This window comes from Thermochaetoides thermophila (assembly GCF_000221225.1).
Source record: "Thermochaetoides thermophila DSM 1495 unplaced genomic scaffold scf7180000011822, whole genome shotgun sequence".
Taxonomy (NCBI): Eukaryota; Fungi; Ascomycota; class Sordariomycetes; order Sordariales; family Chaetomiaceae; genus Thermochaetoides; species Thermochaetoides thermophila.
In genome coordinates this window covers 74,334-97,319 of record NW_006383038.1, presented here as the reverse complement: position 1 = coordinate 97,319, position 22,986 = coordinate 74,334, and the positions used below count along the sequence as shown (strand labels likewise).

Here is a 22,986-nt window from a genome sequence, read left to right as displayed (position 1 = left end):
GCATGAATTGCTTCTGCACTATACTACTATACCATAGCCATAGTCCAAAATATAAAGGGAGGGGTTGCAGTTATGTCCCGTCTAAGCACTACCGGTGCTTACCATTTGGATGCGTCCCTCGACCTGCGGCGCTATAGGCTTCGTCCAGTTCACATCACACTCCTCCTCGGGTAGATTCTCGTACGTGGTGCCGTTCGACACACCGGCTTTATGACACCACTTGCGGAAGTAGCGGCGCATGATGGCCAATTCTCTGTCTAGTTTGCGGGCGTCCTGTCGAACGCGTTCAACATCCGATCCAGAGTCGCTTTCACTCTCGTCATTCTCGGCTCTTCCAACGAGTGGTGAGATGTCGTCTCGCAGCTTGCGGAGCTTGGCTGGCGTCCACTCACCCCAGCCCTGGCTGCGGGCAAACTTGGGGTCGGCGGGCTCGGAGGGAAGAACGGTTAGGGAAGACCCGGTTCTCTCCATGACTGGGTGACTCTTGGCGATCTGCTTGCCGACTTTCGACCTATTTCTTTACTGTTAGCCTGTGGCTCTACCCATACTTCAGACCTCGGAAGTCTCAAGCAGGCTTACCAATGACGCTCCAGACTAGGCCCCCAGTTCTTCCATCTGGCTAACACAGTCAATGACATGAAGTATTGCCGCAGTAGTGCAGAGATCAGGATGCCATTCTCTTCCGACACAATCTCGTCACACTCTCCACCCTCGGAGCGTACCAGAAGGCTGCGATAGCCGTCCCTGCCGCGGGCCATGTAGCCCCGGGTGACGACGACGTAGACTCGGTCTGGATCGAGGGGCTCACCGCCCAGTTCTGCACAGACGATGCGCGATCCCGAGGGAAGGGAGGGGTTGAATATGAAGCGGATGTTGGAAACTTGGGGAAAGCGCCCTGTAGTGTTTTGTCAGCAAGGAAATCTGTGAGTGGTGAATTGAGTGGAAGGTGATAAATCGCACCTTCCAGGGCTGGATAAAGCGAGACACCGTTCTCTAGTGCATCCCAGATGCCCTTTCCCGTCACTTTGATGACGACCAAAGGATCCTCAAACGGAAAGCAGTCCGTCACATCCTTCAAGCGGACAGGTCCAGGGGCATACACCTGGTCGCCACGGATAGTGCCAGCTGCCATAATGGCACACTCTGCGCCATAGTAATGGCGCATGAGGTCACACACAAAGTTGCCCAAGTTGCTCTCCTTAGTCCTCACGGTCGTAAATCTCCCATCCAGCGGCGCTGCAGTCCAGCCGATAGGTCTTTCAAGGCTCTTTCTCAACTTAGCAGTCAACTTCTCGACCAGTTGAACTGTGTCTGCATCCTCAGGCACAGCTCTAACAATATCCCTCCGCCAGATATCCACATCCCAGCGACGACCGCTTTCTGGGTCTGCACGGCGCAGTTCGATGTAACTCAGCTGCTTAAAGTCCGAGCCCGACCGCAGTACGTGGACCCCGTTGATCACGCTATGTGCGTAGTAGTGGTCGTGCCCGCCGAGGATTAGATCAACCATGTCGCTACCCAGTTCCTCGGCAAGCTTGTTGTCATTGGGCTCGCGCATGTGGGTGAGAGCGATGATGATGTCAGCGCCTTCGGCACGTAGTTGGGGCACAAGCTCGCGGGCAACTTCGCTTGCGGGGCGGTAGATGATGCCTGGGGGGAGAGAGTTGATCGTCTCAAGCCATTCCTTCTCTCCTAGGCCGATGAGGCCGATCTTGATCCCGTTGGAGGCTGTGATGAGGTGAGTCTTCCCTGCGTTGCCTAGGGGTATGTCATCGCCTAGGCCCGGGTCGAGAACATTAGCTAGCAACCAGGGGAAGTTGCATTTGGAAGTGAGATGGCGGTATTGCATGACGCCAAAGTCGAGGTCATGGTTCTTGATTCCATGTCAGTACCTATCTTCCAAGGGTCGTTGACTTAGTTGTGTCCAGCATACCCCGACACAAGCACAAGCCGGCCCAATCAAGTTCATAATAGGGACCATATGACTGCCTGTCACAGCGATGAGCATACTCGAGCCAACATGCACTAACACAGGAGCCGACCTTTGGTAACGGAGCTCTCTAAGCTCGGATTGAACACATCCCCTGAGAACAGAGCAACCAGCTCAGGCTGACCCTGATAACGCTCTGCTTCTCGGTATTCCTTACATACGGTTATGAAACGTGCAATACCGCCGGCTGGTTCAGCTGACGAGGCGTCTAGGTGGTAGACGTCGTTGAAGTGGAGGAGCCTGGCGTCTGGCGGTGTGTTGAGGTCACGACCTGAAGGGAAGGTGACGATGGGATCGGCGCTCACAGAGCCCATGACTATAAAAATAATATTCAAACGAACTTAATATAGCACTTTAGCCTCTATGTTAGTGGTACCAGCCAAAACTACTGCAAGGTCAGAGTGAAATGGCGCTAGTTCTCGGAAGGCTTCATGTCATGTCCGGCCCAAGGGTGACAATGGTGGGGTAGCCGAGTGTCTGGAGGCAGTCGTGGAATGACCCCGCGGCGTCTCCAAACACCGGGCTGTTATTGCTTTCTTGACCTCATGTTATGTAGCGTCCAGGCCCACCAAGGCACAAAGCTAGCATACACTTGAGCTGGAAGAGATCCACATTTGCTAGTCGAATGAAAAAAACTTTGACAACTTCGTTTGACATGCGCGCCCTTGCGATGTCATTCTGGCTTTGGAATCCCGGCAAGTTGGGAAGAGTGGGATGTGCGGGGCAAGTCAAAACTTTATAAAGATCTCAAGGGCAGCCCAGTCCATGAGTGTGACAGCCTCGATCTTCAGTTGACTTTGACTGCCACGAGGTTACAGACGCACGGGAAAACTAGTACACTGAATACCGAGGCAAATTCTTAGTTTCTGGAATTCCATTTCTCGAAAATAAACATGTCTGCCGCTCCCATTATCCGCCATGCCCACCGCGAGGGTGAGCCTCACTAACCCTAACCTCACGTCCTAACAATCCCAACACCACGACTGACACCCCCCAGACGTCCCCGCGATTCTCGAACTAATCCGCGAGCTGGCCGACTATGAGCACGAGCTCCAGAGCGTCGAGGCGACCGAGGCCAAGCTGCTCGAAACCATCGCCTTCGCCCCGCCCGACGCCCCCGACCTAGCCGTGACAGGCAACATCCCGACGACAGAGCCGACATCCCCCTCTAGGCCTGCTCGCTGCCTCGTGCTCATCACGCCTGAGGGTGTCACCGCAGGTATTGCGCTGTACTTCTACAACTACAGCACATGGCGCGCGAGGCCGGGGATCTACCTGGAGGATTTGTACGTAAAGCAGAGCGAGCGCAAGAAGGGTTATGGCAAAAGACTTCTTGTGCAGCTGGCTAAGGAGGTTGTGGCCATGAAGGGCGGGCGACTGGAGTGGAGTGTTCTCAAGTGGAATGAACCGTCGATCAAGTTCTACGAAGCTGTTGGTGCGCGTATGATGAACGAGTGGGTGGGCATGCGCGTGGATGGGGATGCGCTGACCAGGTTGGCAAGCATGTTGGACTAAGATGTTTGTATACTACGCGAGATTAAACATACCCAGTTAATGTATAGCCTTTATTGTGGCATTGGCTGGGGCTGAGCTCTCCGCTGCTTTTTGCTCTGCTTCTCTGGCACGGGGAAGTCTCTAAAGAACTCAAGTTCACCCATTGAAGGCCTTGGCGGCATGAAGTCGGGACTGCCCCAGACCACTTTGAACGACTTGTCGTCGCCTTTTTCAATCGTAGAGCAGAGCTGCCATATGCTCTGATAGAGGCGCCGCCAACTACGCATCGTGTACTTGTGGCAGCTGAGAGGCTGTGGGTCGAACACTGGGGAGTGTTCGTCGACTGCCCCAGTGAGCAGCTTGTTGCGTCGATTTGCCGCCTTCTCCACGATAGCAACCGGTTTGACTGCATAGTCCTGCCAATTCCATGTTCGCGGTGGGAATATCTCTCCATCCAAAGGCTGGGCAACTGGCCGCCGAGGTGGGGGCAGCAGCAGCTTGGGGTCACGAATCTTGCCCTGTGCAAGCGCGCCTAGCATCTCAAACTCTTCCTTTGGGAGTGGCGGCATGATCTTGTCGGCCGCAAGCTTCCACATCTTTTTCAGCTTTGTTCGATACAACTGAGGAGTGAGAGGCTTGCCCCAGGAATTCTCCTTGGGGATGAAAAGCGCCGGATTGATCTGCTTCGCCGACAACTCTGGCTTTGGGATATCATGCAGACTAACGGAGGCCTGCATTCGTGCGTACTTCCCGAGCTTCTCAGTATCCCACTTGTCAAGCCAGTCGACCTTGCGGTTCTCCTTCATAATGGTTGCCGTCTCGGCCATATGCTTCTCCAGCTCCTCGTTGGTGGTCGCAATTTCGGGCGCAAGTAATTCCTTGACCAGCTGACGTCGTCGCCTTCCTGTTCGGCCAAATGCTAGCAGCATGATGCGCCGCATGCGAGGCATGTCTCCGGCGTTGGCAGCCCTCATACGGCGCAGCTCCTTGTGGGCATCTTTGATGCGCTTTTTTGTCAGTTCATGGTTGACGTCGTCCTTCTGGTGTTTGCGGAAGCGCTCCTTAATTTGGATATCGACTTGTTTGCGGACGAGCCAGGGCAGATAGGACGATTCGCGCAGCAGATGTCTGTAGAGGTGCAGCGTCGTCTGGGGATGTGGCAGCCGTAGCGGTCGCGACATGGTGAAAGCTTCAACCTGCCCGCTGTGCCTGCTCTGCGCCCGTTGTTGATCGAAACTTACGAATTCTGATTCGGGAAAGTGACCTGAGACCAAGCAGTTGGTCCGTGCGTGATGACCGACCCAGCAGGCAGGAAGATCCGCCACAGAGATCCGTGCCCCGCCTGCCTTGGGGCACAGGGCCCCATTAAAAGGAGGCGCGTCGCCGGCTCCACACGCTCTCCAGGACACGCCCACGCAGCGAGAAACACGAAAATCACACGCTCACCCGTGTCTTAATTGATCGCCAACGCGAGGACTGGGATACCTCATTGGCGCCGTCTGCAGGTTGCATACACCGGACTGTTCTCTGGTCAAGCATCGGACGTTTTTTTCTTTTTGGTTTTGACGACGGCCAGCTTCGGCCAACGGCTGAAAAGCACAGCATCTCTGCGCTCCACCACTCTAGCCGGTTTTACGTGCAACCGCCTTGAGTCTGCGTTCGCGCTCTTCCACTTCCCTGTCGCGATTGTGGCCGCATCCTTACCCGCAGAGCTTCCTACGCCTCACGTCTCTCTACCTCACAATTGGGGTTCGGCATCTCTATTGCCCTCATCCGAGAAAATCTTTATCACCCACTGGGACGTCTCAACCAAGCTGCATCGACTCCCAGCCTGACCTTCAGCCCCAGCATCAGCCTCCCAAAGCTCATGTGGTTCGCCAATGAGTAGTTGATGCATGTGATTCGACTGCTACAAGCAATCAATCACACCCCTCTGCCCTCTAATTCCATACTCGGTTCTCAAATATCCCTCCTGGAAGATGCAACCGCCACAAGCATCGGCTGGGTCGCAGCAGGTCCAGTCGCAGCCATCTTCACAGCAATCCTATTCTATGAGCCAGCCTTCATCGCAGACGAACACGCAATCGGGCTACCGACAGTACACTGAGCCGCCCAAGTTAAACCCGGAGCCCGACATGGAGATCTATTCGGTTCGTACCCTTCATTCTTGGCTCGCCATTCCCTGCTAACTCCTTAGGCCGTCTATTCCGGTGTCAATGTCTACGAGATGGAGGTCAACAACGTCGCGGTCATGCGCCGCCAGGCCGACGGCTGGCTGAACGCCACGCAGATTCTCAAGGTAGCTGGTGTCGACAAAGGCCGTCGCACTAAGATCTTGGAGAAAGAAATCCAAACTGGCGAGCACGAAAAGGTCCAGGGCGGCTACGGCAAGTACCAGGGCACCTGGATTCCGTACGAGCGCGGCGTCGAAGTGTGTCGCCAGTACGGAGTCGAAGAGACACTCAAGAAGCTGCTTACCCACAAGCGTGGGCAAGAAGGCCAGGGCGCTGATGTCGACACTCCGACCAAGGAGCAGGCGATGGCAGCCCAGCGCAAGCGCATGTATAATGCTGCTTCCCAGGAAAATCGCGCCAACGGCTCGTCGGGCACATTTTTCAAGAACATCTCGTCGACTGCCTCGCATGCCATCAATGCGATCAGCAAAGCCCGGTTCGACTCTCCTGGCCCACGCAATCGCAATGGCTTGTCAACGCGCGCGCCTAGCTTCAATCGTCAACCGTCGATGCAGGAGGGAGATAACCCGGCCAACTCGCAGCAGAGCTACGTCTCGGATTTTGCGCATGGCGACCAGGCTAGTCAAGGCCAGGCGGCGGAAGGTGGCGAGCAGCCCCCTAGGAAGCGCCAGCGTGTGTTGACGCCTGCTAACAGCTTTGGCGGCACAACTCCCAACTACCCGCATCCCGACGGTGGCTACGGGGCTAACTTCCCCGGGTCGCCTACGGAGCCGAACGAGTCGTTCATCTACTCGCAGCATGGCGTCGTCGATCCTGAGGCTAACTGGGCGCCTGGCCCGTTGCGTCCCCTTCCATGGGATAATGGCCCCGAGGCCGAGCATAAGCGTAATATTTTGATGAGTCTATTCATGGACCAGAACCCGCCAGATGAAAGCAAAAAGCGCTTGCTGCGCGGCATGATCCCGCAGGATCTGGATGCACCCATCGATACGCAAAGCCATACTGCCGTGCATTGGGCTGCTACATTGGCTCGGATACCACTGCTGCGGGCCCTCATTGAAGCAGGCGCCAGCCCATTCCGTGTTAATGCTGCCGGCGAAACGGCTCTGATGCGGGCATGCTCTGTTACCAACGCTATGGACCACAACGCCTTCCCTGAGCTGCTCGACGTTCTCGGCTGCACCCTCGACGTGCGCGACGATCGCGGCCGCACTGTCCTGCATCACATCGCCTTCACCAGCGGTGTCAAGGGACGCAATGCTTCATGCCGTTACTACCTGGAGAGCCTGCTCGAGTGGGTTGTGCGCCAGGGTAGCGCGCCGAGCACTCAGAACCAGAATAGCAATGGCCCCGTGGTCCCTAAGATGTCCATTGGCCGGTTCATGAGTGAGATTGTTAATGCCCAGGATAATGCCGGCGACACGGCCCTCAGCATTGCTGCACGCATCGGCAACCGCAGCATTGTGTCACAGTTGCTCGAGGTCGGCGCGGACCCGAACATCCGAAATCGGGCTGGCTTGTGCCCGGTCGACTTCGGTATCGGCACTGAGGACCACGTCAATGGTGGTTCAACAGACCGGAATGCCTCTCAGGGGTCGAGCCAGAAGACTAGCCAAAACAGTGAGGCTGTTGTTAACTGTAGGTATTATCCCAATCCGTCTATGTACATGTCTGCTAACAGGATCACAGCCATTTCCAACCTCATCGAGGAATCCTCATCCATCTTTCAAGACGAACTCAAAAAGAAGCAGGAGTCCATCGACGCCCTGCACAGCTCCCTACGCACAACCTCGGCACAGGTTGGCGAGGCTCGTCGCGCGCTTGAAGCCCTCCAAGAAAAGCTCAAAGCCCAGCAGCTAGCACGCCAGAAAGTCATCAACCTTAAGCGGGCATGCGACGAAGAGGAGTACCATCTCCTACAGCTGGAGCAGCGCCACGGTAGGCTGGATGTCGCGAGCGAAAATGCTTGGGAGATGGAGCTTGAGGCGGTCATGAATGCGCTTGGGTTGGTTAAGGATGGAGAGGCTACGTCCTCGCCGGCAAATGTCACTTTGACAGATGCGGCCAAGGAGCAGATTGCTAAGTTGCCGAGTAGTGCTGTGCTGAGGGCCAGGATCAAGGCGTTGCGTGAGAGATCTGCGCAGACAGAGCAGGCTGTAGAGGATTTGCGGGCGAGAAGCAAAGAGCGCGAGATGAAGTATCGTCGGTTGGTCGCACTGTGCACGCGCCGGCCGGACAGCGAAGTTGACGCCCTGATTGACACGCTCACAAAGGCAGTCGAGTCGGAGAAGGGCGAGCTCGAGATTGGCCGCGTCCGGCGGTTCTTGGGGGGCGTCGAGGGTGCTTCGTTGAGTTGATTTCAACGTTTTCGTTTCTTTTGGGTTATGGTGTACATATCCGGTTACCGTTTGCGTTTTTGCTAGTTGTTTCAGGGTTCTACAGGCTACGTTTGCATTTCTTACGGAACTAGGATAGAAAAGGCCATAACGGGATGGCTCGGGACGGGTGGATACACAGGAGCCTTCGATTTGATGAATTGTTTACGGACAAGCTTTCACTCAAGGGCAGCGTTAGGTATCATTCATCCATCATCTAGTCTTTATCGTAGACAGCCAGTATTGGTGTTTTTGTCGTGATTATGATCCGACACTGAAGCCGAATGACCCGTCGAACACGTCCAGCGCGCCGTCCGGGTGGCTCCGCATGTTCCTCAGATCATTAAATGTCGGCACCTTGTTCTCAGGGTAAAACTGTAGCAGATTCTCCAGGTCCTCCTCGGTCAATTCGCAAATCTCCTCGAAGCTGTACGCGTCGCTGACCTTGGTCATCCAAGCCATACGGCGCGGTCCCTCCTGCGGTGACGGAGCTATCTGCCTTAACCGAACACGTAATTCTCCAATTGTCTCAATGGCCCTGCCTGCGTTAGACGGCAAACAGCTCGCGATAAACTTCCGAATCAAGCTTGCCAGCCGCGGGCCCTTGCCGTTCGTGCTGACCATGATTTGCAGCGGCCCGTCGCGGTGCACGCTGCCGAAGTAAAAGTCGCATTCTGGCGGCACGTCTGCCACATTGACGGGGATGCGGCGATCCTTGCAGAGGCGGTAGATTGTTGTTGAGGCGACGGGATCGTCGACCGCGATAAGAACCATGTCCACACCGTCAAGGTCGGAGGGCTGAAAGACACGATCGATGTGGGTGACTTGTTTTTGGGCGACGCGGTAGGCGACTTCGGGGTTTAAGCGGGAGGAGGGAGCGACGACGGTTACGTTGGCGTCAGCGTTCAGACAATGGTAGATGCGGCCGGCGGCGACCTGTTTTCTGTCAATATGTTGGTTCATGATGACAATGGTGTTGAAGGAAACATACCTCGCCGCCGCCGACGACAAGTACCTTCTTGCCCTTGATCTGCCAGGCAATTATGAGGCTACCGCCGCCCTGAATCTCGGGAAATTGTGATGATGCCATTCTGTTACTCTGAAGAAAATTGAAGCTGATAAATGTTTGGCGTTAGCCAACCAATGCGATATTGACAGAGCGCATCTCGAATTCATGCTCCGCGGACGAGCTTGACAACAAGAATCGCAGCGTCTTCATTGGCCATCCGCTCGCCGTTTCCGCGCCTCGCGGTCCCAGTTGTTGTGGTATTCGCTGTTCGGCTGCTTATCGATAACTACGATTGACCCGCTCGAGTGCAACTATCCATCAAATTGATTGGTCGCCTGACCCGGTTCGCCCCACGGGTTCCGACAAACGGGGTCGGGTTGGCCTGCTAAAGCCAACAGTGGAGGGCAGCCTCGCAGACTTGAGCTGAGCCCGCTGACGTCTTGTGTTTGGAACCTCAACGAGCACTGAGTGAATGCCGCAAGCCTGCTGTAGGCAACGCACGCTTCACCTCATTTGACCACGGGGCCTTTGACCCTCTGCGCTGCAACACAAGTTCAGTGCAAAACATGTTCCTTCTGCCGACAGCCCTCACCACAGCTTGGAATTGGGTGCTGCCGCATTTGTTGAACTGGTTCCATTAATCCTGCAGTGGCGCGTGTGGCTGCCTATATAACGACCTCGACAAAGACGACGATAATCCCAACGACATCCCCCACCCGCCTCTCTACGACCACAACTGCTGCCCCAACACATTGTCCATGTCCGGCCGCAAACTTGGAGGCGGCCGAGTTCTCGGCAGCGGCCGGGGTCTTGCGCCTCCAGCGCCAGCCCATCACCCGCGCGCTGTGAGCCCGTTTGCGCCGTCCGACAGTAGCACCGTCTCGGCACACTCGCGCAACTCGACGCCCGTGTCGCTGTCTCCTGCGTCGTCGAGTCCGCTACCAGACTATGCGCAGGACCTGGTGTCGAATGTGGTTACGGGGAATAGTGTGCCGACTAATGGGTCGGGGTCGGGGGTAAGAACCAGGTTGGCGTGTCCTATTTGTGAGGAGGAGATGGTATGTTCTGTTCGAAAGGGATTAATGGGGGTTTGGGGCTAACGAGACTAGGTTACGCTTTTACAACTAAATCGCCATCTTGATGACGCCCATCAAGAGCTACCCGAAGCCGAACAGGTAGAGGTCAAGTCATGGTTCGACAAGCAAGTCCTCAAAGCGAAGCGCTTCCAACCCCTCTCAATCATCAACCAGAAGCTCCGCGGCCTCGAAGTTTTCGAATCGAACGAATCGAACCCAGTCGCCGTGCACACGACGCCCGGTCGCCCGCTCGAAGTCGTCGACCCTGAAGAACTCGTCACCCGCAAGCACTGGCAGCGCCCGACTGGCCACGACACCTGCACCGATCCGCTATGTGACCGCAAGCTGGGTCCCCTGAGCGGCATGGTCAACTGTCGCAAGTGCGGCCGGTTATTTTGTGAGGAGCATACCATGTACCAGATGAAGCTCTCGCGGTCGGCGAATCATGAGCCCGTGCGAGGTGTGTGGTGCAGGGTCTGCGAGACGTGTTATAAGTCGAGGGAGGGATATAATGATCATGATGGGTTTGTGAGAGATCATACGGATTTTTTTGCAGCGATACGCACGAAGAAGGTTGATCGTCAGAGGCTGGAAGTGCAGCGGCTGGAGAAGAGGTTGACGAAGTTGACAAAGTTAATTGCTGAGGCTGCCCCTCTTGATTCGAATGGGAATGCTGGACTTCTTGCGCCGCTGGCCAGACAGAGGAGTCAGCGCAAGATGTTGGAACAGTCGGTCGTGACGTGGGAGGATGATGCTGCTGCGCCGAGGTGTCCGTTTTGCAAGCAGGAATTTCGCCCGTTGACGTTCAGGAGGCACCATTGCAGGATATGCGGGCGCGTGGTTTGCGCCGATCCTCAGACAGGGTGCTCGACGGAGGTTGGGCTGAATGTTTCCAAACGTAAGTTATTGTATCTCCTCTTTCGTCGAGTGTGAGGCTGACTTTCCCAGCTGCTGGACCCTCTCATGGCACACTCAGCATAGATGTCCGCATGTGTAGCGACTGCAAACATACGATATTCTCTCACCGTGATTTCTTAGAATCTATAGCCCAGAGCCCACCAGACCAGCGGGCTTACGAAACACTACGACAGTTTGAGCACGGCATCCGCTCGCTCATACCAACCTACCATAGAGCCTTACAAGCCTTACAACCGTCCAGTCATGGCAAAGGAGATTGGAGCTACAAGCCGCCTGCCTCACAAGCCCAGATTCAGGAAGCAGCGCGCCTGCGCAAGCGCCTTACCGACGCTTTTGCCAAGTATGACCTGGCCGCGAAACGCATACGGAACTTGAAGACGGACAGCCCGACGCAGCAGCGGTTACAGCGCGCCATATACGCTTATGCGTCGTCATTTTTGCATGAAAATTTGCTGCCGCTAAAGAGCGTACCTACGATACTGAGAACTCAACCGCCGAATCACAGAAGGTTAACATCTGGCGCGAACGGGACCGCGCACACTGCGTCGCCACTAAACAATGGAGAGTCGGTTAGCTCAAACACAGAGACTGCAAGCATCGGAGGAGTGAGCGAAGTCAGTAGCAGCACGGTTGCCGCGACGCTGGAGCACGAGGAGAAGGAGGCAAGGGAGAAGCTTGTTATTTTGGAAGAGCAGCGGTTTATGGTGCAGGAAATGCTCAGCAATGCCAGACAGGCAAGGCGTTTTGAAGAGGTCAGCGCGCTGGTGAGGAACTTGGAAGAGTTGGATGCTGAAATTGAAGCGGCTAAGAGAGTCGTCTCGGGCATTGAAGAGAAATGGGAAGGGTTGTATCAAGGGTTTGGATCATAAATGGTTTGCAAAGGGTTTGCCGCTCATGTTTTTGGAATCAGGGATTATTTGCTGATTGGGCGGTAGCATTGCATGGAGTATGGGCTGGGCGGGTTACTGAATAATAGCAAGCTCATTTATAGTCAAAATATCCCATTCCTGTTTGAAGAGCCTAGTTCTGGTGTCTGGTTGTGCCACACGTTCGTCGTGAGATCGGAACGTGCTAGCAGGGTTAGGGTTAACGGCATGGTTTTCATCAGCAGTGACGTCGTCTTCCCCACCGCCTAACACGAACGCGTTCCGGTCGTTTTCATCCTGCTCATTCATCGCCAACAACAAATGAACGTTGTAGCGGTCCGGTTAATTGCGTTTGTTATATGTATTACGAGAGTCGCCTAACTTAGAAAAGCCAAAAACATCCACAAATTTCTCCCTTTTACATTTTCTCAGCACGTCACCTTCGAAACATCTGGAAACGACATGCCGCCCAAACGGCGAACCTCAGCACCTAAATCTCCGCCTGCAGAGGAGCCCACAGCGGCCCGCAACTCCGAGAGTGAGCTCTTTGTCGGGCAAGGTAACAATGAACATGACGAATCTGAGGAAACTACCTCTTACGTCCTCTTCTACAACACCACCTTCTCAGCCCACCGCGTCTCACCTCTCTACCTTGGCAACGAGCCATTGACCGAGGGCAGACTTCGGATCTTGTCCCAACGTCTCCGAGACAGATTGGTTGGAGATGTTGTTCGCGGCGTGGAGGTCCGGCTTATTTCAGATGGTGAAGGATCAGTATTAGCAAGGGCTGGCTCCCTGGAGAAGGTTGAGATGGAATGGGTTAGTGTTGCGAGCGTGTTGGCACTGTCGAGGTCGAATTTGGAAGCCTTGAGCAAGGGCGGGAATGTGGAGAACTTGAGGGAGAAGAAGGCGCTTCATATAACGCTGCGGTACGAGCTTGCTTTTTGCACGGCGCTACTCCTTCCGTCTTTTGGACGTGGGGCAGAAAAGAGGCCGGAGGCTGAGAAGACAAAGTTCACGATTGGCGTCAATAGTGGAGGGGATGAGATGGACTGGGAGCCAACGGATGGGCAGACACAGTTCTTGGACTTGCCGCTCATGCTCATGAGGATGCCCCCTCCGCTTAAGGCGGTTGTTGCTGACTTCCTTGCTACGACGTTCGACTGCCGTGTCAGCCCAATGCGCTTGGGGACACGAAGCCTGATTGGAAGCTGGGAGTCATGGATTCAATCAGCTGGTGTCCCTACAGAAGGACCACTCGCAAAGGATATGGTGCTCACCCTTGGCTTTCACGTCCCGACCCCTGAAAGCGACTCAAAGGAGGACTCGGAGGATCATACCCTTGGTCTGAAAACCATCGACATCATTATTCCTGGCACTGAGTTGTCAAAGTTCGTTTCAGCCGGACAGCACCTGTCATCACAACCCCAACCCCCTCTAACCGACTGGGGATGGGAAAGCGACCTCAAGAAGCGCCGCGAACTTGCTGGCCGGCTCTACGAAGAGGGATGGGACTGGCGAGCCGACAAGAAGCAGCCTTTTACCGAGGCATTGGGTGCTTACATGAGCGAGCACCTTGCTGTGAACCTGTTCCATCCTGGTGTTCGTGTTGTCAAGATCGCTTGTGGAGGCTTTTCCATGTCAGAAAGTCGGCTCAAGGTGTTCGCTCCGGTTGACTCACAGGATGGAGAGAGCGGAGTCGCCAAGCACAAGTCTGCTGTGCTGGAGTTGCTTGGTGCTTTGGTTGAGAAGTCGCGGGTACTAATGCTAGGAGGTTAAGTTTGATCTGAATCGGACGTGGTAGTCACGGTGACTGGTTTGATATGATGCTTTCAGCACGAAGACAGCGGATGGTCTCAGTCCATCTAGGCTTCTTCGCAGCGATCTGATCGGCATATATAATGAAGGTTGTGCCTTTTTTTCCGAACTGGTGAGCCAGTGATTACATTTCAACGTCTTTGAACCGCTGGCCTGATCGGTAGAGTATGCTTGACAGCAGAGAACGCGGGGCTGACCATACGAAGTATATATTCTTCCGATCTCAAAGGTCATGAGCGACGCGTCTTGGACCCAGCCACATGACGGTTTGACGCAAGTGCTCGCAATACAGATCGTGCTTCCGAGCTTGCAGTTCCCGATGCACTCTCTTTCTTACGAAACTTCTCATCTTCGAGTGGATGCTGTTAGCCCCAAGCCTTGAAATCCCTGTTTACATCCCTGTTCACTCACGTTTATTCCACACAACAACTCTTCGCGGCATACCCAACCGAAGTCTCACTGCAAAACCATTACCAACGCGATCAGCCTAGCCCCGTCTAACCAACCTCAAATCTAAATCACTTGGTCTGACGTTGCTGTCGTGGGCACTTTCTAAGCCCATAAAATGGGCGTCTCAAGACCAGACGCATCAAGTTCAGTCCAGCGACCCGGGAGACGAGCGGCTTAGACCTGACCTGGCCCGCCGACTGCTGCCGCCCTCGGCGATCACCAGCTTCATTGTCCACACTTTAAGTGACGTCAGCGAGCAGAAAAAGACTGTCACCGAAGCCTATTGGCCGAACATTGTGGCCTGGATACAGACCGGCGCAGGCTCAAAACTCGATGTCATTTGTGACATGTCTCGAGGTAAAACTCACCATCTTGGGGCAGATGCCTTTTTCCCAGTCATTGCCCAGGACATCAATGAGGGGATATATGTCCTCCCCTGCGGCCACATCGGCGGCTTTCAGTGCCTGGCGGAGCTTGCAGTTATACACAACAGTGCACTTGTTCTACGGCCTTCCAGTTTCTGGTTACGTTGTCTGGTGCGTCGTTCGATGTCCTACCAGCCCGCGAGATGCCAGCAAGGCTCCCCATCTCCTCAGCGCAGCGACCGAACTCTCCGCCTTGCTCTGGCTCAAACGGCATATGCAACATGATGGTCGCAACTCCCAGAAGATACAAGCAATCACCGAGAACACAAAGAACTTGTCGAATACGGATATTGGAATCTACAACCCGCCCTCAGGATGGGGGGGCGAGTCCAGCGATCTACTAGGTTGAATTTATTGACCACGGATGTTGGAGTTCGCAACCGACTCTGTGTGCGGTGGGACAATGATAAAATGTCTGGAAACAAGCTCGGCCGCTCGCAATTAGCCATGTCTCCTGTGTATTTAGTGCAAGTAGGCAAGGGGGTCGAACTCGGACGACTACGTCTTCTGTATGCTAGACTTGAACAAGATTAGAATAGGTGAGAGGAAGCACAGTTGCTTAAGGGGGCAAGTGCCTTGGAGACTGAAGGCTTAGGGGAATTCGACAACGCCAAGAAATTCTACTGTACGTCCCACTGGTATGGGACTACAAGATCAAGGATTTAACGGCAAGAAGTTGGGCAAGTGAGCAACGCTCACATCGATGGCAGCTCGGTTCAAAACACTTGAGGTAGGATCTCTGAGTGCAAGGGCTTTGATCACGGTGTCTTGATTGGTGTGTTTCTGGACGGCATGCTCCTTTCCAGTTCTCAAAAGTCAGGCAGGGCCGAGGGTTAGCCCAGGGAAAGGGTAATGGGTAGGTGCAATGGATGAGATTGCTCAATTAATAGTGGTTCCCGGATTTCCTTCCTGTCGAGCAGTGTAGTTGCAAAACTTCTATCGCGATACTATTGTGCAGGCGTATATGCCCCCCATTGAAGGTCGATATCTCTTTCCTTCTTATTGTCAGTCAAGCTAATGCGGCCTTGGGGAACAATTCCACTGATAAACCGAATTTTTTTTTCCTCGTATATCTTTCCGCCGATCTATCCCACTACAAGTTTTTCCCTTTCCCTCGCGCATCACGCCTAACAGGTCCGTTTTCTTTGCCCCAGTTGTCCGCACTTTCACCTCCTCGCCTGCACCTTTCGCTTTTCGCCGTCAGGGGCCCAATAATACTTACCAGATGAAGAAACCAAGCGCTTGGCCAAGCGTCACTTGGTAACACCACTTCGGCTGCGCAGAGTGAATCCTTTTTTTCGTTCCTCATCCCATTGCGACACCTGATGACCGACTTCCAACTGTCCGGCGCCGCGATGTCTTTGCCCGCCCGTATCCCGGCCGCCAATGACACTACCAACCAGCAGAGCTGGCTACTGGAGCCAGATTCGTCCCTCCCATGGTTGGCCGTCGTCGTGCCCCTACTGCACGTTCCCCGACCCTGACCGAGAACTTCTAGCCTAACATCGCCCGGTGGATCGCCACCAGTAAATGCGCCAAGCCTGACGTCACCCGCCCCATTTGCCTGCGGGTGGAGCCTGTCATCTCCTATACGGGGCAGCTGTTTTGGAACGAGTGGAGCCAGGCCGAGTGGATGGAGCTGATGCACGTTTTGCTGTGCGGGCATGTCTTTGGGATGAAGTGTCTGGAGAAGAGGAAGAGGAGGAGCAAGAGCAGGATCAGGGGAAGGATCGGCGGGTGCTGCAGGGCTAGGCAGGATGGGATTTGTTTGCTAATTCGGAGACTGAGAGACTTGTGTCTGGTTGGGAGGACTTTTGGTGGGAAAGGGATGGATTTGAGGATGTCCGTGATGAAGAGTTTGCCAGCAAAAGATAGGGTTGCCAGCTTTCTCTGTTAATCTTACGGAATTTGCGACACGCGGAGCTCCGGCTCGATTCTGAGTCAAGGATTTGGGTTATACATCTGTCTCCTGAGGATTGGGAGGCTCTGCGTTTCGAGGAAGTGATGAAGGAGCAGGGACACGAAGTAGAGTGCCGGGCGGATTGCTCAAGTGGACATGTATGAGTTTGGGAAGCTATGTGGCGCTGGTCGCTGGATGGGTCAACTGATGATCATTTCGTGGACCTTTAGTTCTTTTTTTATTGACTCTTCATCAAGTGGCATTGGAGTTTGGGGGCGGATTCTGCCAGCTACAAGCTTAGATTAAGTTGGCTGAGGAAATGGTGGGACTCACGAAGCCTTATGGGAAGTAAAATATCGTGTAACTGATCTGGCCGCCAAGTCAGTACTGTGACACTTTATGTAGTTGGCAACAAAAATACAGCATGTTACTGATGTGATTGCAGGAAGGTCAGTAAAAAGTGTTGACCCGCACCCGATTTGAACGGATAACCTTTTGATTCCTCGAGTTTCCGGTAAGAATCGGAAACTGGAGTCAAACGCGCTACCGTTGCGCCAGCGGGCCTTCCATTTGTTGGGAATTGCAATTCCCTACCCCACATCATAGCAAACGCGCACACTTGACTTAGATGTTCATATTCCATGTTGTGTTGAACAGATGCTCTAAGTTGAAACAACATTCTCGCGAAGCAGACCTGCATCAATTCAACGTAAACAGTATTTGTCAAAAAAATCGCTCGTTGTACAGGTTTTACAGTGAACAAAGGAGAGTGATGCAACATTCTCTTGTGCAACCATCATGTCTTCGTTGCCAACTTCATCAGATTGTCTTTTTCAGATGCGGCCAATGTAGCACACAGATGTGTCCTCAACAACCAAACTAGCATGATCCTTTCTAAACACTGATTTCATAGCTTTATTTTGTCCAGAATCTGAAGATGATTTATCAGCATATGATTTTCTTTCCTCTGGACGGCCAGAAGCACTAGGATATTATTCCCGTTGTCAAGCATTTAAAGGCCATCTAGGTATGCTGCTACATTGAGGCAGACTTGCATTTGAGAAGGTGAGCGGACATGCACATTGAAGCTCGAGTCACACCAGAACATAGCCAATCAGCCAGTTTCTCAAATGGATGACCAAACTGATGCCCTTTTCAGCCGTATCTGACTATCATGACCTGAGCGAGACTGAGGACCCCGTACTTGGCAGCAGCCATTGAGAGTTCGTCGAACATTTCAGGAATTGGCAGCTTTTCACTCAGCTGTTCAGGAGTCCCGTTTATCGGGAAATGTTGCCCTTGGCAACTTCGCAGACCCATGGCAGAATGAAGCTGACCATGCCTTCGAAGAGAGGCTCAACATGTACATAGTCTAATAATGTAACTTTTGCTCGTCGTGGCCGCGAACACGACTTGGCACTCACAAGGGTGGAGCCGGTCGATGAAATTAAATTCATTCATCCATCCTAAGCGAGAGTACGCAATTGCAACGAGAGTTTGCCAACTCCTCCCGAGTCAGCACTCCTATCCTGTCTGCCCACGAGCGAGAGGCTGTTGGAGAGCTGACTCTGCGACTTAGGAGTTTCCACAAAACGAAGCCTCCTCGTGCCCGTTCTGGCCGGATATCCAAGCATGGCTGCAATCCTGAACCCGGCCAACGCCAGAGATAGTGAAGTGCTTTTCCTGCGAAAATGTAACTGCTCATCCCAGGGATTCAAGAAGATGATAGTAAACCAAAAGCTTGCCTTATTCAGTGTGAACATGCGGTTGGCGCTGAGTGTGGTCGTCTCTGACTGGTTAGGCGGTGGGGTCAGTGAAGATTAAACATTTGTCGGGACCAGTGAGGCCAAGTGCCTATATTGCGGAGTGAGGATTGAGATGCCGGGGAGGGCCCCACGGACTTAGCTTAAAGGCTATAGTTTTGAGCTTGAATATTCTAAGAGTTTATCGTGGAATTAAGTCCCCAGCACCTGTGTGCCACATCACTTGACCCTTGGCTGATGCCTGTGTAAGTCTCGACTAACACCGCCACTTGCAGCGCTGCGAAACCAAAGCCGTCAATCCTCCTCCTGCATTATGATGCTGCAACAACGATCATGGCACAAGCAGAGTGGTCAGCTGCTGCGGCGCCGGCGAATCTCAGAGATTGCCGAACGGCGCTAATCGGGCTCCAGTACCCGGCACCCGGGAATGTCTGGTGATCCTAGTGCGGAGAGAGCCCAACGGCAGAGATTAGAGATTTGCCAAGAACACATCGAGCGAAGCTGGGCTTGCGGCACGCTGCGGCAGTTGGAGATGTCACCGGCCCCGGAGAGTTCTTATTTTTAGCGAAGCCCAGCCCGTGCCGTTGTTGGCTGGGAGGCGTTACCACTCCCCCGGTGACTTGGCCTCATCGGCGAGAAATTCTCGTGTTTGTGTGTGTATGTCATGGGTTGTGTCGCCACCATGTTGAGTGAGATCTTGATCAGTTTAGGGCTTGCTATTGCCCTCACATATCTCGCACTGGACTTACCCCGGGTAAGTTTCTCCGGTTTTTGATTCTCGTTACCCCGCCAACGCGCAACTCTGCGTTAACCCTAACCTCTTACCCCTGAATCCAGCTACGTCAACAATGGAGACTGTGGGCCCATCGCAACGAACTCCCACCAGGACCAAAATCCATCAAAACCGGTATCAAGAAGCCATGGCTGTGGTTCAAGGAACTGCATCAGCAGTATGGAGATGTCGTGTATCTGCAGATGGGCCCAACGCCGACAGTGGTCTTGGGTTCGGCCCAGGCGGCCTGGGACCTCCTTGAGAAGCGCGGCGCCATATTCTCCTCACGCCCCCGCTTCATCATGGGCAGTGAGCTACTCTCTGGTGGCCTACGCGGTCTGATGGCGCCGTACTCTCCCTTCTGGAGGCGCTGGAGGAAGCTCCTGCACAGCGGGTTCATGCAGCGCCAAAGCGAGATGTACCGTCCGATTCAAAGTCTGGAGTCGAAGGTGCTTATGCAAGACCTGCTCCACGACCCAAAGAACTTCCGAGAGCATCTAGAGCGTTATGCGGCTTCCGTTATTGTTACTGTAACTTATGGCAGGCGAGTGGAGGACGTCAAGACTGACAAGGTCGTCCGCATGAACGCTGAGTCGATGACCCGGCTCACTCTTGTTAAGTAGGTCCTCCTCAAACGCACCCACTAATAACTGGCTAATTTTTCGCAGTATTCCAGGCAAATATGCCGTCGAACGGTACCCCCTGCTCAAACACGTCCCGAGCTTCCTTGCGCCATGGAAGCGGGAGGTCCTTGAGCAGCGCAGGAAGGATATCGAGATGTATACCGGCTTGATGGAGGATGTTAAGAAGCGGCTGACTGCTGGAAAGCTGCCGGATTGCTTCGCCAAGCATCTTTTGGATGAGCAGAAGAATCTGGGCATGACAGATCTTGAGATTGCTTACACTGCCGGGTCGCCATTTGGTGCTGGTGTTGAGACGGTAGGTCATCCTAGATGTTGGCACTGACTTGAGCTAACGCTCTCAGTCCGCTGGTTCTTTGGCTAGCTTTTTGCTTGCATGCGTCAAGTTTGGCCACAGATTTATTCCCAAGGCTCAGGAAGAACTTGATCTGGTTGTTGGCCCCGACAGGCTACCCACGTTCGACGATCTCAGAAACCTGCCTTACATCCGGGCCATCGTCGCTGAGACCCTGAGGTGGCGGCCCGTTGCTGTTTTGGGTGGCACTCCCCATGCTAGCACCGCCGACGACTATTATCGTGGCTGGTTCATCCCTAAGGGCAGCACGATCATTGCCCCTCTATGGAGCAGTAAGTCCCATTGCTGGCTTCACGTGCCAAAGACAATGCTGACGTTTGTAGTCCACCTCAACGAGAAGGACTTCCCCGAGCCGCACGAGTTCCGTCCCGAGCGCTTTCTCGAGCAGCGCAAGTACCCTGGTAACCTGGGCCACAGCGCCTTTGGCTGGGGCCGCCGCATCTGTCCCGGCATGCACCTCGGCACAAATTCTGTTTTGATCAACACTGCTCGTATCCTCTGGGGTTTTAACATCAAGCCTGCTGTCAATGAGAAGGGGGAGAAAATTGATGTCGATATGTAAGTCTACCTTTCTTCTCTCTCAGGGATGAACCAGGCTGACAATCACAGCTTTGCCTACTCTGAGGGTTTCAACTCTACTCCTCTCCCCTTTGAGTGTTCGATCACTCCACGCTCCAAGAAGCATGCTCAGGTTATTGAAAGGGAGTATAAGCAGGCGTATGAGCAGCTTAGGGTGTACATGGCGTCGAGCACACTTTAACAGAGGAGATGAGAATGACTTGATGACTTTCATGTAGTATATGCTTCAGGGATATCCATGAGATGAACGATCCTTTTGTACAAGGCGTTATGTATACCTCAGGCATTCAACTTCCTCTTAATGAACTCTAAAGCTTGCTGGCCGTACTTATTGACGTATTGCTGATGCGAGTTGGCGTCGTAGCCGTTGCAGCAGTACGGATCGGTCGAGTCGCAGTACGACTGGATGATGGATGGGTCTGCTGGCGAGCACTGGAAGCCACGTGGGCGAGCAGCGAACTGCATCTGTTAGTTACCCTTGTCCGTGTTTATCTTGAAAGACGGCATGACTTACCCCTTGAGCCTGGCAAGTTCCAACATTGTACGACAACCCAGCGACATAACGCGGGTCACCCATGAGAATAGCCGCCTTAACAGCCTGCAGCGCTGAGCCAGACAATGTCGACCCAGCACCTCCACACAGCGCATTGTCAAAGATCTGCCCGCCTTGCGAGTAGCCGATGAGCACAATCTTCGTGTCAGGGCACCGCCGGTTGAAGTCCGTCACAGCCCTGACAACAGCCTCAGCGCCCTGCCATTGTGACTGGTCGTAGCTAATTCCGCCACATGACGCTTGTCCGCCACAGGCCGGGTAAACGATGGCTTCGCTGGTCGCCCCAGGGAAGGCTTGCTTAACCATGTTGACGAGCCCCGCAGTTGTGCCGTAGCCGTTGGCTTGCGAAACGGTTGTCTCGCGCGCGCCGAAGATGTGAACCTGCGGGCAAGACTGTCGCGGCTCGACAGGGCTGGCTCTAGCAAGGCTGGCGAGGACAGGGAAGGTGAGAGTGGTGATCTTCATCGCGTTGGCTTCAGGAATTGTAGAGTTATATGGGACCTGGGGCTGTTGAGTCAAGCTTCTGAGGATCATCGTTTCATGGGCCAGTGATTAGCGTGTCCTCTTATATGTTTATCGGCGCAGAGCCTTTTACCATGATCAGTCTCGGGCAAACGGAGTCTCCGAGGGTGATGTGGATGATCTGCCTTTCGAGGATAACCCTGCCCAATGACACAAGAGACAGCGAATGGAATGTTGCCTAACGAATAGCAATATAATCTGCTTTCCCCGGCGAATAGTTTGAAGGCCCTGCTTTTCAGTCCCACCCATCGCCATATATCACTTCTAGCTCGTTACTGTGATAATAGCGGGCACATGCTCCATGGTAGTAAATTGTTGAAGAGGATCCAACGATTAAATTGGAACGATCGGTTGGTGCTTGTTTGAAAGGAAAACAAACATAAGCAGAAAAAAAAAGGGTATCTGGATATCGAAAACCCAAATTTGCAAATGCCGTCTGCCATAACACAGCGGTAGAACACTCCAGGTACTGACTGGAGGTATATGATGCATATCCTGCCAAATGTCACTTGGAGAGACCACTGATCCCTGTATATTCTGGATATCACCATCTTTACCCGCATAGCACATACCGAGAGTGTGTCACTGGTTAATCTCGTACCGTGCTTGTCAACAGATATGCGGGGCAGTTGTTTTGCCTAAATGCAGCGTCCGGCATCAGGGAAGCAAAAGCCATACAAGAAATATTTGAGCAATAAATTGAAAACTCGACAGTGGAATTATCATAATCGATCATTTACTCTGATTTACATTGGCTGTCATGATGACGGATGACTCTCAGTCCAAAACTCAGATATTGGGATGTTAGCCCATAGCCTAACGCATTCTAGTAGACAGGAAATATGGGGAAATGTTTCGACTTAAGGTAATGAAAAGGCTTTCGCTTATGCTGCCTAGCTTGCTATGCCTGCTCTTGTTTTCAATCGGACCTCTAGTTGCTCATTCATAGTCTAGATGTTTCTTTTTGATAGCATAACTATTTAACTTTCAACGGCATTGACTCGTTAGCTTCTAAAAGTAGTCTCCAAAAAGTTTAGGACATCGATTTGTTGGAATATTTTTTGAACCTTCAAGGGTGCCATTTTGAGGGCCTTCCTTAGGCACTCGAGTAATACTCCATAACGCCAAGTTCCTGGAATCAGTGAACGAACCTTAAAGATACTAGTGAAATTCTCCATAACGTCAACTGCATCTCTGTATCACCAAATTAGCGCATACGCTAGGCACATCTCTGCCTGAGAACCTCTGGGTGATCGAGTGTAAAGTGTTCTCGCTTACTTGTGCA

General features: G+C 53.4%; 9 protein-coding genes and 1 non-coding gene across 10 annotated transcripts; 5 read left to right on the top strand and 5 right to left on the bottom strand.

The window, feature by feature from the left end:
• Nucleotides 1-81: 81 nt before the first annotated feature.
• Nucleotides 82-2,304, bottom strand: CTHT_0064850 (uncharacterized protein; the record flags this gene model as incomplete). The annotated part of the gene is made up of 4 exons (XM_006696725.1): nt 82-511; nt 580-895; nt 961-1,873; nt 2,152-2,304. The coding sequence occupies 4 exons, from the start codon at nt 2,302-2,304 to the stop codon at nt 82-84; spliced, it is 1,812 nt and encodes a 603-aa protein (XP_006696788.1).
• A 579-nt stretch (nt 2,305-2,883) lies between these two features.
• On the top strand, nt 2,884-3,505 carry CTHT_0064840 (N-acetyltransferase-like protein; the record flags this gene model as incomplete). Its single annotated transcript, XM_006696724.1, has 2 exons — nt 2,884-2,923; nt 2,988-3,505. The coding sequence occupies 2 exons, from the start codon at nt 2,884-2,886 to the stop codon at nt 3,503-3,505; spliced, it is 558 nt and encodes a 185-aa protein (XP_006696787.1).
• Nucleotides 3,506-3,555: 50 nt separating this feature from the next.
• On the bottom strand, nt 3,556-4,665 carry CTHT_0064830 (uncharacterized protein; the record flags this gene model as incomplete). Its single annotated transcript, XM_006696723.1, has 1 exon — nt 3,556-4,665. The coding sequence occupies one exon, from the start codon at nt 4,663-4,665 to the stop codon at nt 3,556-3,558; it is 1,110 nt and encodes a 369-aa protein (XP_006696786.1).
• Nucleotides 4,666-5,463: 798 nt separating this feature from the next.
• CTHT_0064820 (uncharacterized protein) lies at nt 5,464-8,036 on the top strand (the record flags this gene model as incomplete). Its single annotated transcript, XM_006696722.1, has 3 exons — nt 5,464-5,634; nt 5,682-7,317; nt 7,369-8,036. 3 exons carry the CDS (start codon nt 5,464-5,466, stop codon nt 8,034-8,036), a joined length of 2,475 nt encoding a protein of 824 aa, XP_006696785.1.
• A 279-nt stretch (nt 8,037-8,315) lies between these two features.
• Nucleotides 8,316-9,144, bottom strand: CTHT_0064810 (uncharacterized protein; the record flags this gene model as incomplete). The annotated part of the gene is made up of 2 exons (XM_006696721.1): nt 8,316-8,990; nt 9,046-9,144. 2 exons carry the CDS (start codon nt 9,142-9,144, stop codon nt 8,316-8,318), a joined length of 774 nt encoding a protein of 257 aa, XP_006696784.1.
• A 677-nt stretch (nt 9,145-9,821) lies between these two features.
• Nucleotides 9,822-11,926, top strand: CTHT_0064800 (uncharacterized protein; the record flags this gene model as incomplete). The annotated part of the gene is made up of 4 exons (XM_006696720.1): nt 9,822-10,121; nt 10,173-10,599; nt 10,696-11,037; nt 11,178-11,926. The coding sequence occupies 4 exons, from the start codon at nt 9,822-9,824 to the stop codon at nt 11,924-11,926; spliced, it is 1,818 nt and encodes a 605-aa protein (XP_006696783.1).
• Nucleotides 11,927-12,385: 459 nt separating this feature from the next.
• CTHT_0064790 (uncharacterized protein) lies at nt 12,386-13,702 on the top strand (the record flags this gene model as incomplete). Its single annotated transcript, XM_006696719.1, has 1 exon — nt 12,386-13,702. One exon carries the CDS (start codon nt 12,386-12,388, stop codon nt 13,700-13,702), a length of 1,317 nt encoding a protein of 438 aa, XP_006696782.1.
• Nucleotides 13,703-16,980: 3,278 nt separating this feature from the next.
• On the bottom strand, nt 16,981-17,080 carry CTHT_0064780. The gene is made up of 2 exons: nt 17,045-17,080; nt 16,981-17,016 (listed from the first exon to the last, which is right to left on the bottom strand). It is a non-coding gene; the product is annotated as a tRNA-Trp (tRNA).
• Nucleotides 17,081-18,961: 1,881 nt separating this feature from the next.
• On the top strand, nt 18,962-20,807 carry CTHT_0064770 (uncharacterized protein; the record flags this gene model as incomplete). The annotated part of the gene is made up of 6 exons (XM_006696718.1): nt 18,962-19,033; nt 19,117-19,670; nt 19,720-19,990; nt 20,079-20,319; nt 20,371-20,605; nt 20,657-20,807. 6 exons carry the CDS (start codon nt 18,962-18,964, stop codon nt 20,805-20,807), a joined length of 1,524 nt encoding a protein of 507 aa, XP_006696781.1.
• A 98-nt stretch (nt 20,808-20,905) lies between these two features.
• CTHT_0064760 (putative cellulose binding protein) lies at nt 20,906-21,713 on the bottom strand (the record flags this gene model as incomplete). The annotated part of the gene is made up of 2 exons (XM_006696717.1): nt 20,906-21,085; nt 21,141-21,713. 2 exons carry the CDS (start codon nt 21,711-21,713, stop codon nt 20,906-20,908), a joined length of 753 nt encoding a protein of 250 aa, XP_006696780.1.
• Nucleotides 21,714-22,986: the final 1,273 nt, after the last annotated feature.